Source organism: Rattus norvegicus, chromosome 11 (genome assembly GCF_021556685.1).
Source record: "Rattus norvegicus strain SHRSP/BbbUtx chromosome 11, alternate assembly SHRSP_T2T, whole genome shotgun sequence".
Classification (NCBI taxonomy): domain Eukaryota; kingdom Metazoa; phylum Chordata; class Mammalia; order Rodentia; family Muridae; genus Rattus; species Rattus norvegicus.
This window is the reverse complement of record NC_141544.1, coordinates 50,933,784-50,946,013: the sequence shown is the minus strand read 5'-3', so window position 1 is coordinate 50,946,013 and position 12,230 is coordinate 50,933,784. Positions and strand designations below refer to the sequence as shown.

The 12,230-nt window shown below is 47.5% G+C and overlaps 1 protein-coding gene and 1 pseudogene across 20 annotated transcripts in view; both read left to right on the top strand.

Annotated features, from left to right (window-relative positions):
* The first annotated feature begins 1,776 nt into the window (after positions 1 to 1,776).
* LOC148002566 (small ribosomal subunit protein eS17 pseudogene) lies at positions 1,777 to 2,261 on the top strand (annotated as a pseudogene).
* Positions 2,262 to 9,015: 6,754 nt separating this feature from the next.
* Positions 9,016 to 12,230, top strand: part of C2cd2 (C2 calcium-dependent domain containing 2) — a 64,381-nt gene continuing 61,166 nt past the window's right edge. For 15 of the 20 annotated variants that reach the window (XM_087576370.1, XM_087576376.1, XM_087576369.1 and 12 more), the window contains exon 1: positions 9,016 to 9,565. In XM_087576370.1, coding sequence (XP_087432496.1) covers positions 9,305 to 9,565 — 261 coding nt within the window. In that variant the 5' untranslated portion in view covers positions 9,016 to 9,304. Of the gene's footprint in view, positions 9,566 to 9,909; positions 10,014 to 12,230 lie in introns of those variants that run through there. The other 5 variants (XM_087576390.1, XM_087576379.1, NM_199391.1 and 2 more) reach the window with 4 other exon arrangements.

The window sequence follows — 12,230 nt, the reverse complement described above, 5'->3', positions numbered from 1 at the left end:
ACATCATGCCACATCCCATCCTTGGGCCCCAGCCTCCAAACTGCCTCCAGATATTGGTTTATCAGTCAAACTGGGACTCTGTTATACCCCAGTCTAAGACATTGCCTTTCCCGAGACTCTGACAGATTCCTGCGGTTATGAGTTGTGGGTGTGACCCCAGAGGAGTGTCCTTGACTGTCACACCCACACACACCATTCTTTCTCTTGTTGCTCCGGAAGGGTCTGTTGGGGGTAGGGTCTCAGTTCTATCTGCTCCTCTGTGGCCTTGCACACTTGCTCCTCAGTGACAAGTGACCGCTATGCTTGCTTCAGAGAAATGAGGGCACAAGCACCCACCTGCCTGCCTGTTTCCTGTTCCTTAGAGGGAAGCTCTAGGACTCAGCCAGATGATGCTGGCTGGATACCAAGCAGCTCCCCAGGTGCGTGTGCGTATAGATCACCCCAGACTATTTTACCTCTTCCTGTGGACACACAAATCTAGAGGATTATTTATACTAGGGAAGATTTAATTCTGCTTCAAAGTAGACTTTAATGGACAGGACAGGACAGGACAGGATAACCTCCTCCTCTCCCTTTGGGACCCTCAGTTACTGCTTTCCTGATGCCTGGCGTTTCTTCAACCTAGAGGAAGAGTCTGGAGACAGAAGACTAGACCACTTCCACCCTGACACTGTCCTCCTGTCTCTGTGTCCCCTGACTCCTAGCCCAGCAGACTTGATAAGACAAAGTTGGGGGGCATGAAGACCTAAGGAGCTGGAGGTGGTGACTGCTCTGTAGAGCTCTTCCAGATTCTGGGCACATTCCAGAGGGCACATCCCTCTGTGCAGAACGATGCTGCAAAAGATGGCCTTTGACTCCAGCACCCACATGTATGGCCATGCATCACCCCAGAAACTCCATCAACACCCAGGAAGATGAAGTACCTGTGTGCCTATGCCTCAGGGGCTGCTGCCTCTGCTTCACAGACACACACAGACTGTCTTCAAGCATGACCCTGGTCCAGATTCCCCCACCATCTCCCTAGTGCAGTGAAACTTCATGCTTGTGGCTGGGGAATAGGGTGGTTGCAAAGGGCCATCAAACAGGTTCCTAGTGTTTTCTAGGCCAGTGATTGTCTGCCTTGTCTAATTGTTCTATTTGGGGATCATCATTAGATAATACAACAGATAAGTTTATAATTAGTGTGCACTTTTAATCATTCCCTTCAGTCATTTATTTATTTATTTAGACAGGATCTTGCTATGGCCTGAGCTAACCATGGGCTCAAGATCCTCCGGTATCAGCCTCCTAAGCACTGGAATTGTACGTGCATACCACCATAGTTCTTTCTGCGGTTGCTCTTGTTTATTGAGGCTTGGTAGTTCACTAAAGAGCTCTGGCTGGTCTTGAACTGGCAATAATCTTGCTATGGCTCTCCAGTACCAGATGAAAGATGTTAACCACTACACCTGGTCTCCTTTAACTCTTAAAGAGAATACTTCGTCTCTGGATTGTTTCTATATACAAATAGTCTTTAAAACATTGCAGAAGGGGAGACTGGGAGGAAGTGGGGGGGCGGTGATCAGGATGTAAAGTGAATGAATGAGTGAATGAATGAATGAATGAATGATAAATAAATAAAATGGGAAAAAATTGCAAAAGGAGCCAGACTGTGGTGCATGCCTTTGATCCTGGCACTTATGAGGTAGAAGCAGACCTCTGAGTTGGAGGCCAGCCAATGAGTGTCAAAACAGCTAGGGCTACACGGAGAAACCCTGACTTAAAAAAACAAAACAAGGTTTCCTCTTTTACCGAGACCCGTCAACATGGGCCACGTTCTCACCAAGACTGTGAAGAAGGCGGCCCGGGTCATCATTGAGAAGTACTACACGTGCCTGGGTAATGACTTCCACACCAACAAGCGCGTGTGTGAGGAGATCACCATCATCCCTAGCAAAAACCTTCGGAACAAAAACCCATCTGATGAAGAGGATTCAGAGAGGTCCTGTGGGTGCTATCTCTATCAAGTTGCAGGAAGAAGAGAGGGAGAGGAGAGATAATTATGTTCCTGAGGTCTCAGCCCTAGATCAGGAGATCGCTGAGGTAGATCCTGACACCAAGGAAATGCTGAAGCTTCTGGACTTTGGCAATCTCTCCAACCTCTAGGTCACTCAGCCTACTGTTGGGATGAATTTCAAAACACCACATGGAGCTGTTTAATCCGTTATGCCATATTTTCAATAAACCTGAAAACAAACAAACAAAAAATGCACAAAGGGAAGCCTTAGGCCAGAACTCAGGACAAACATCAATGTAAGGAATGCACACTGTCCCCTGGCAAAAGATGCTACACTATGCCCCAAGTTGGGTAACCAAGCTTGCAAGGCCTGATTGACTTGTAAATCCAGCCAAGGTCTTATTCCAAGGTCAGCTGCTGACATGAGGTTGTACCCTATTATAAATGAGTCCACATTGTATAAAACAATGGTTTTTTTTAGGTTGTGCTTTGACCCGGGAGACTCTGTTTTGAGGGAGGATAATGATTGCAGTCCCTGGATGCACGACCTACAAACTGCACCATCTTCAGGCACCACTCATAGATCATGCACTGATAAATGAGTTATTCCTAGGAGTAGAAAATGGTATATTGGGCAAGTTAAGACTGTAGGGGCATATGGGGTCTATTGAAATCATAACAAGAAAATCAGGCCCAGGAACTTATTAGACATGCCATAGAGATAAAAGGGTGTAACTCCCTCAACTGGACCCCATACAAAGATGAACACATAACAGTAGGAAGGCATAACCTCGACAACTTGACACCCAGCATGTGTCAGGGATAGACAGACAGGAAACTCCTGACTCCTTGGAGCTTCAGCTCAGATCTGACCTCAGCCATAGCATGCTTGACTGCCTGCCCGCCCTTTTGTTCACTCATTTGGATCTGAATCTGTCCTGGTCTGCTCTGCTCCACCCTGAGCCTTGCTGTCATTAAACCCAACTCTCAAAAGGTCTCTCTAAACTCATAGCTTCCTTGCAGTTGGTGTGGGTTCATCTTCATTATCTTATTTATAAGAGACTTTGTTAAAATTCCTATCAGCCTACTTCTGGGACCTTTTGAACTCTGCTGCAGCCTCTTTTAACTTGTACCCATTATGTAAACCACATATATGGAGATTGAATTATGTTTACATTGGGTTATATAAGAATTAATATTAGTATTAAGATTGAGTAAAAGGACCTGCATCTGCCTGGTCCAGAATACCAAGGTAGATGGGATCATCTGGCAAATTGCTTCTATTAAAGCCACTGAACTCTGTGACTCCATTGTTATTAAATAAAGTTTGATATTATGGAAACGTACAACCATGCCCATCTACAATCCTAGCACAGTACAACCACAGCTTCATCTTAGGGAACAGCCTTGGTAGCAGGGCTGCAGAAGCAGATCTAGCAGGCTCTGAGAAACTGGCCCCCAAAACCTTCCCGAGCAAGCAAGGAGCCTGGACTACCTCTAATGGAGCCTTTGCACGTAGTCCATCAAGGATGCATGGAAGATCTGTCTGTTGTGCATTCATCTCTCTCTTCCTCAGTTTATCCTCTTATCATGGGCCTCACCTGCTCTAGTTTGTAGTTAAGTCCCTACAAACTCTACTTTTAATGGTGAACCAAACAGTGTCAGTTCCCAGGCTGGCTTCTGCCATGAGACTTCAGGTGTATAAGCACAGGAGGGACCAGCATTCCCTGGAGTTGGGAAAATGCAGAGTAAACAGAGAGTTTTGGAGAAATACCTCAACATGTTGGATTCCTGCTTTCTGCTCCATAGAGTGAAACCAGCCAATCACGCAAGTAAGTGCTCCTGGGAAATCCCATGGGAAGCTTACTCAAGCTGCCTGCCGGAAGCAGACTGTTACCCAGGTACATTCATCTATTAGGTTCACTCTGGGCAGACTCATGGCTGACTCCTCAGTCTGCCTAGGGCAAGTGGCCCTTCTCAGATGTTGACACCATCTTCTCTGTGTTTCTGTGACTCAGGCTTATCAACAGATGTCTGGGTGGGGTCTGAAGGCACATCCTGTTGATTGATGGGCGCCTGCACTAGGATGCTGACCACTCAAGGTGATCATCTGATTGCCTGGCCATCTCCACAGAGGTGCTAGAACTAGATTGATCTCAGTTGTTCCCAGAATGCGCTTGATACCTATAGATACTCTATACTGTTTCTTGAGTGGGTTCCTCAGTGACTAATCTCTCAGGTTTAAGAGCCTACATGTTTCCTTTAGGCAAGTTTCTGCCTGTGTTTAGGAAAAAGGGGACTCTTACTTCCAGCTTTTGAAACGTTAAGTATAACATTTGTTTGCCTCTGTCTTTATAAAGGAGGATGGGAAGTTGGCTTTGGTCACAAAGAACCTGAAGGGGTTGGACATTGGTTCAGCCATTCTCCTGTAGCTTTAATTCATCCTCATCTTCAAACTAAGCTTCATTTTAAAAGTTGGATAATGTTTTCCTTCCAGTGTTGTCATGAGTAGGAATTGAGTCCATAAAGCAGTGTCTTGGGCAGGATCTGAGGGCAGCTGAGGCTCAGTACACATGGCTTCATGAGTGCTGGCAGGCGTCTCGCCGAGCGGGTGGTGCATCTGTGGGAGTTGGAGTGGAATCCCTGTGCAAAGGGGCCCTGCGTCACAATACTGCTGTTTCTGTTGACTGCACTCCAGGTAGCTGGCTGGTTGCTCTCTACCCACACAGGCCGCACTTTCTTTTATTGAAAGTGCTGGTGGCTCTTGCTGTGCCCAAGGAAAACCACAGGGAAAAGGACCCAGACACAACCAAGAAAGTGATATGATGAAAGGAAGGGCAATTTCCCTTGGGGATAGTTCTGATAGGAGGACGCATGCACGCGTGTGCATGCGTGTGCATGTGTGCATGTATACGAGTGTGTACCTTGCCTGGTTCATTGGCTCCTTGCTTGGGCTCTACAGGCATGACAGGAAATCGGCCTAAAATGGATGGAGCCAGGGTACTGGGCCTAATGTCTTCCTACACTCTGCTTACTCCCCCAACGTAGCCCTGAGTCTTACACCATAAAGGCAGCTGAAAGGCAGCAGTATGGATCCTGATGGTTTAACTGACCTGGGAGGTAACCATTATAGTTCCCTGCCACAGACAGCTATCTGCCAGGGTACTGGGCACAGCAGCCATTTCCAAGAGAAGAGACAAACTGGAGAGTTTCCAGAGCACCCTTTCCCTTTTATTCAGACATTTAAGATAATTATATTGGAAATTTAACAAAAGTCCCGATTCTTTGGAAGTCTGGTTATGAACCTTTCAGCAAGCTGGGGATGTAGCTCAGGTGGCAGAGTGCTTTCCTAACATGCGTTAAGACCAAGGCTCCATGCCTAATGTCACATAAAGCTGGGCATGGTGGAATACATCTAAAATCCCAGCCCTCGGGATATAGAAGCAAAAGGATCAGGAGTTTAAAATTATCTTGGACTATATTCCTAGTTAAAGACCATCCTGAGTGATACAAGACTAAGAATCTCCCCAAGTGTCTGTTCAACAGTAATGAATAATTTCTCACATGAATGAGAACAACTGTAGACGACACAAAACTTACAACACTAGGTATGTGTATTAATTTCTAAAAACATAGCAGTCTCATATATTTGGGCTTGGTTGTTAAGATGGTAAATATGTCCAACCTTGATGTACAGGTGAGGGAATTGCTCGAAGACAGGGTGAGTCAGCATAGAACATCCAACATGCAACTCTTGACTGGAGGACAAACACCTCAAAAATCTCGGAGATGAAAATGGGAACAGTGGGGTCTTTTGCTTCAGGCTTTGCGGCTGGAGGGGATTTCAGAACACGTGTGCTTTTCATGCTTTTTCATCTGTGCTTTTCTCCACTCTGCCATGATATCCAGCGTACTAATGCAGGAAGTCTCGTCGAAGGTCAGAGCGAAGCCTTCAGAAGGCTTCTGTGGATTAACGTATGATGTATGATGCACTGACTAAGCAGCTAGATGTTTCATCACCCACTAACTACCACAGGGGAGTGTGGACCCAAGGGCAGCAGCCAACACACCTAGGCTCCTCCTTCATGCACAGTTCACTACCCTACCTACTCATAGAAACTCAGAATCACAAAGTTTTGCATTGAAGAGTGGTTAAGCCTGGACTAGGGAGATGGATCAGTAGGTAAGAGCACTTGCTGTGAAGGACCTGTTTAAATCTCTTTGAATTCATGTAAAAATCCAGATGTGGCTGCATGGCTGCCATACCAGTGTTGGTGGGGAGTGGGTAGAGATAGAAGAGTGCTGGGCCTTGCTGGTTATCAACCTAGCTCCAGGATGAGTAAAGAGATTCTGTCTTTGTAGACCATGCTGGCCCTGGACTCAGATCCACCTGCCTCTGCTTCTCAAGGGCTGGGATTAAAGGTGTGAGCTGACATCACTTGGCTGTTAAGTAAAGGATAATCGTGTTACAACCCACAGACCCAGATAGGCTAAGTTAAAAAAGGAGGGCTCAAGAGGGCTCAGGGAGCAGGAATAACACAGGCACGGTTCTCCCTGGAAAGGGAAAATAGATTTTGTGGAAAGACTGGGAGCAGGTGGGGATCAGAACAAGAGAGATCAGGCTGGAATGGGAGGGAAGGAGGGAGAGAGTACTGGGAGAGACAGCTGGAATTAGGGGGCATTTAAGTGGTGATGTACTGCAGTGGAAACTCCCTGGAATCTATGAGAGTGACCCAATGATGATACAGAGCCTGAATTGGCCATCTTTTATAACCAGGCAAAATTTGAAGCAGTGAGACTGGGGAATCTACTCAGCCACAAAACCTTTGACCTACAATCTGTCCTGCCTACAAGATGTGTAATGGTGGGACTGGGAAGATGGAGGGCAGGGAAACTGCTGACAAGGTATAATATATGAAAGAATAAAAGCAAAACAAATTGAAAAAAAAAAAGAGAGAAATCCTGTCTCGAGAAAGTAAGGCTGAAAGTGGAGTAGGATACCTTATGTCCTTCTCCAGCCTTGCTGCCTATACATGTGTGCATGCACTTAAAACACACATGGACATGTACATACACACACACACACACACAGAGAGAGAGAGAGAGAGAGAGAGAGAGAGAGAGAGAGAGAGAGAGAGAGAGAGAGAGAATGGTTAAACACAACAAATAGCCACAGCCAAAAGTGACTGAGAACTAGATCCGTAAAACCCACTGAAGTGAGAGCAGGCACTCCTCACAGGAGAACTGTAGTCTGCTCCCCAAGTCAAAGGTGAGTGTGGGGAAAGAAATGGGCTGGTGGGAAGCAAGAAACATCACAATGGGGAAAGGTGTTTGCTGCTTTAGCAGCAAACTGACTAACCCACAGCCACTGGGTCTTCCACTGGAAGCAGAAACTGGAGGGGCCTGATCTCTTCATGGACTAATGAGGTGTTTCTGCTCTGGTTGCAAGTATGTTTTGATGATCTGCATTGTCCCATAAGCCAGGGTCATTCTTTATTTCCCCAAAGTTTGCTTCTAGAAGCAAATATTGACACTCTCCATGTCTACATGTCAACAACCTCTGTAGACGCATATAGAAACATGATACATTCCAGATGAGGGATGGTGTTTAATTTGTAGTTTGTTACAAGCCAGTTGGGTAAGCAGCCCCTGAGACAAGTCAGTGGAAGAATGAAACTGGTTGTACCAGTCACACAGGATGGATGAGCTCTTGTCACCACCCACACAGTAGCAGCCAGCATACACATATGAACACAGGTAGACATGGTCTAGTCTTTCAGGTGCCTGGTAAGACCCACATCATCCAACTGAGTAGATCTAGCTATAGGTTAGAAAACAAACGGCCTTTTCTTTAAGTGAGAATAGATTTTGTTTCTGCTTAAAATGCCAGATATGATGAGAGGAAGAGAGTAAGTCTGAGCCTCTAGCCAAGGAACTGTGCCTGCTAGGCTTCATCAGCCTATGGCACTTGCAGGATGTGTCTAGGGTTGTTTTTGTTGTTTGCTTTTTTGTTTTTTTGTTTTTGTTTGTTTGCTTGTTTTTGGCTTTTCAAGACAAGGTTAGGGAGTTTTAATCTCATATCCTAACTAGGAAAGGTTCAAGTTCAATCCCAGAAGCCTTGAACTGATTCCATTCTGTTCCCACAAAGTCCTCTGTCCAACTGCCACCCAGCGTCGTTCCTCCTCAAAGATAGAGGTGGTAGGTCCATATCTCCCCTGATGTAGCCAGTCATTGGCTCCCACATAGTAAGATAAGACTGACTATTAGGTCTACCTAGCCCAACTTGAAGTCCAACATCATTGAAGCAGCTGCAGAAAACACAGCTGAACCATGTTAAGAGTTAGGCTATGTCAGGTCTTGGAGAATCTGACTACTGTTTCTGACAACTTTCTGAAACTTTCCTTCTCAAGCTGAGCATGCAGAAGGCTGTCCCAAATGCACAAAACACGACACACACACATCTCATCACCACATACACCATACCAAATTCACCTCTTACCATGCCACACGTACATCTACACACACACACACACACACACACACACACACACACACACACACACTCCAAACAAAGATCCATCTACATCCTGAACTATGGCCTGGGTTTGACAGCACATTCCTGGATCTTGAAATAGGACAGGTATCATACGCATGTTGCAGACCAGCCTACTTTAGGTTGACAGCTACAGGCTGCTGTGTCTGGGATCTGTGGTTGCAAAGACCTAGTCCTGGCAGTGGGGAAATTCTTGGAATTCTCACTTTATCTGGGCATCCCACCCACGTGCAAGCGCACAGATCCCAGCCAAGGCACCTGGCAGTAACCTTTTGGGATCTAAAGCTCCAAGCGCATCACTCCGAAGAGGCCACCACCTCACCAGTCAAGGTAGTGGCAGGAGAGGACTTGCGCGTTTATGCAGTGAGGGCCCTCGGGGCCTTTAAGGAGGCGGGGCTGTAAAAGGAGACTCCTCTCCTGCTCCGCCCCTAGGCCCGGCCTCCTGCGGTTAGTGCGGGCGGCTGGCAGGACACCCCGGCAGCAAGCTGGGAAGAAGAGCCTTGCTTTGCACTTCCCAACCACGCGTGGGGAGCAGCTTCCCCTGTCCCGCGTTCGGCTCCCAGGCGCGCAGGGCTCAATTTGGTGCGCTTATCTCTCCTCGCCGCCCTCCCAGCTGCCTTGGCCTCCCAGGCCCTAGACTCTGTGTCCCTCTGTCCCGGCGGATGTCCTGAGTCGCCACCCGCCGGCTCCGCGCGCCCTGGGGCCGCGGCTGCTCGGGGAAGTAGAGGCGCGCACGCCGGGTATGCGCCGTCAGCATGGGCTCGTGGCTCGGCGAGGTGCAGTGGCTCTTCCTGGTGTCGCTCTTCGTCGCGGCCCTGGGCACCGTGGGCCTGTACTTGGCGCAGTGGGCGCTGGCCAAGGCGCGACCCCCGCCCCGGCGGCGGGCGGAGCCGGATGAGCTAAGGCGCCAGGAGTCGGACACCCTCCTTTCCTGGATACTGACACGGGATAGCTGGGGGAACCAGTGGCTGGCTGCCTGGGTGACTGCCCTGAACTACGAGGCTGAAAGGAGTGGGGTAAGTTTCTAAGAGGGCGTGGTGTTTGAAGGTGAGAGGGGCGTCGGAAAAAGGCCGCCACAGTCTCTGACTCGCCATCCTGAGCCTGCCGAGGCAAGGCATTCTTTGAAGTTAGAACCAGGGAGAGTGAAGCACCTGCGGTGGGGAGTTAACGTGACTATTTGACACAGCAAACATCTTCAGCTCCGCCGGGCTGTTTGTGGGAGAACCACCCAACCGGGATCTAGAAGATTCCGGGTGGGCACCTACTGATTTTGAACCCGATAAATGGATAACTGTGATCCAAATATGCTTCCATTTCGAATCTTGTTCTCGGCCTAAAGCTTCTAAATTCTAAAAGGTTTGTATTTCTGAGCACAGATAATAGTGACCGTTTACTGAGATCTCACTGCTTCCCAGATATGGCCCTGGGGACCGTAAATGCTTATGTCACTTCCAAATCAGCAAGGTATCATCATCATACATCTGAGGAAACTGAGGCCTGTAAGGTTAAAGTAGTCTTTGGTGTCAGAGCCAAGATGAGAACCCAAATGTGCTGACCTCACACCTTTGGCTTATTACCCGGCTCTGTGCTTCATACGCCTGTGGTTACTTCTTTCATTGTTAATTGCTTGCTGACTTATTTTTACTTTTAAGAGATGTTAGTGTAAGGACACGTTCCTGGCGTCTACAATTTGGAGGCATTCCACAGGGGAACTAGGAGGTTGATGGGACAAAGCTGGCACCTGTCGGCACTGCAGCTGTCCCTCAACTTGAGGTACACGGGCCTCTGTACCTGCTGTGCAGCCCAGTGGAGAGGCCCTACACCGCCAACCTTGAACACAGTGAATATCATAATGTTCAGTCATTATCCACTTTCAGAATATTCCAGTAGGTCCTGAGCCTAGTCTTTGTATCATGGTCTTGGTGCATGAAGCCATAGAGCTAAAAAAAAAAAAAAAAGCTTTAAGTATGAATTAGCACAAATCCAACAGTACAAGAGACTTTGCTCTGGACTCTTGGAAAAAGATTTTTTTGGATGCAAAGGCTACAAGCTCAGTTGACATCTGTCTTGATACCTAGAATAGGTGCCCAGTATTCAGAGCTGGACCTCTACCCAGGGTCAGTACTCAAGCCATGTGTCCTCATATGTAGGAGTAAACATGATCCCACCATGAAGCTGCTTTCATTTTCATTTGATCTGGTGAGAGAAGCCTGGCTTCAGTACAGAGAACACAGAGTTGCCTAAGCTGATGCCAGTCTTGCTCTCTGTAGGGTGCTGGCTAGCGAGCATGTTGGTCTAATGACCTGTAGGAGGGAGACGCTGGTGGCCCAGAGTCAGTGCCCCTTCCTTCTGTGAATTTTGGATGTTTTATTTCCTGTCATTTCTTAGTTGGATCACTCTAGACACCTCCCAGGGTTTATTGTGTCTGGAGGGTTGACCAGAAAGAAGAGGAAGCCCTTCCTTAGCACTGGCCTTGGTTGGGCAAGTGAATTCCCATGGAATCAGTGGCAGGTGAAATCCTCTCATCTGTCACTATGGCCTTTTTGGTTAGGGGTGGGCACGAAGTCAGGGTGGGCTAGAAACACTGTCTTGTTTGCATGGTCTTGTCTGTTCTCTGTTCTTTGCCAAATTCAGCCATTTATCTCTAGAGAGCTCCTGTTTGAAAGCTCCAGTCCCATATTGGGTTTAAGCTCAAAGTAACTTCGCAGGGGGCACTTTTGCACAGAGATTGGTGTTGGCTGTCCCTTAGTACAGTTCTTGTTCTACTTGACTAACTGATGCCTGATACCTGAGAATGCTGCTTGACTGTATTCAAGTGGAGGGTTTTGCATGTAGATAGGAACTCAGAAACTTACCTCTCTACCAGTTTCTTGGGACTTGGCTGCTGTTGCGGTAATGACACAGGAGGAACAGATGCAGGCATTTATACTAGTGAGAGCCTGACCCCGGCAGCCACGCCTGCTGAAATTTCTCCCTGCCCTTCCCCCACTTCGAATGCCACTAATCCCTGACATTCCCAGACTGCTTTAGGCACAGACAGCAACAGCTTAGAGGTCTTTTGCCTAACTCTGTCCTGAAATCTTTTTGCCTCAGCTATGTAGGGAACTGATACTTGGGAGTCAGCCAATACTTGGTCTGTCACCGGTGGAGTGGAATGGAGAGACACTAGTAATGTTCAGTCAGATCCAGCATCTTCTATGAAAAGGGAATTTTTCTACGCAGTGGTAACAGTAACCTGTCCCATTGCAGATTTTACATTAGGTTTGTATTTGTGTGTGTGATGTGTATGCAGGTTCACATGCAGGTGTGTTTTGAGACAGGGTCTCTGATTGGCTTGGAGGTCACCGATTTGGTTAGGTTGGCTGGCCAGCAAGCTCCAAGAATCTACCTGTTTCTGCCTCTACAACCTCCACAGTCTCCACAATGCTGGAATTAATAGCATGCTGCTCCTTCACACCTAATTTAGTTCCCTAAGGTCTGGGAATCTAACTTAGATCCTCATCCTTACATAGCAAGCACTTTACTCATTAAGCTATCTTAGTTGTTTTAAAATGGAAACTCAAACATTTTACTCAAGCCCTTCTCTCTCTAGAGTTGAGGAGCTGAAGCTTGAGAACTCAAGGTCTGGCTTCTTCATGGTTCCAGATCAGCTGCAGCCATGCCTTGTGGGAAGCGAATTCA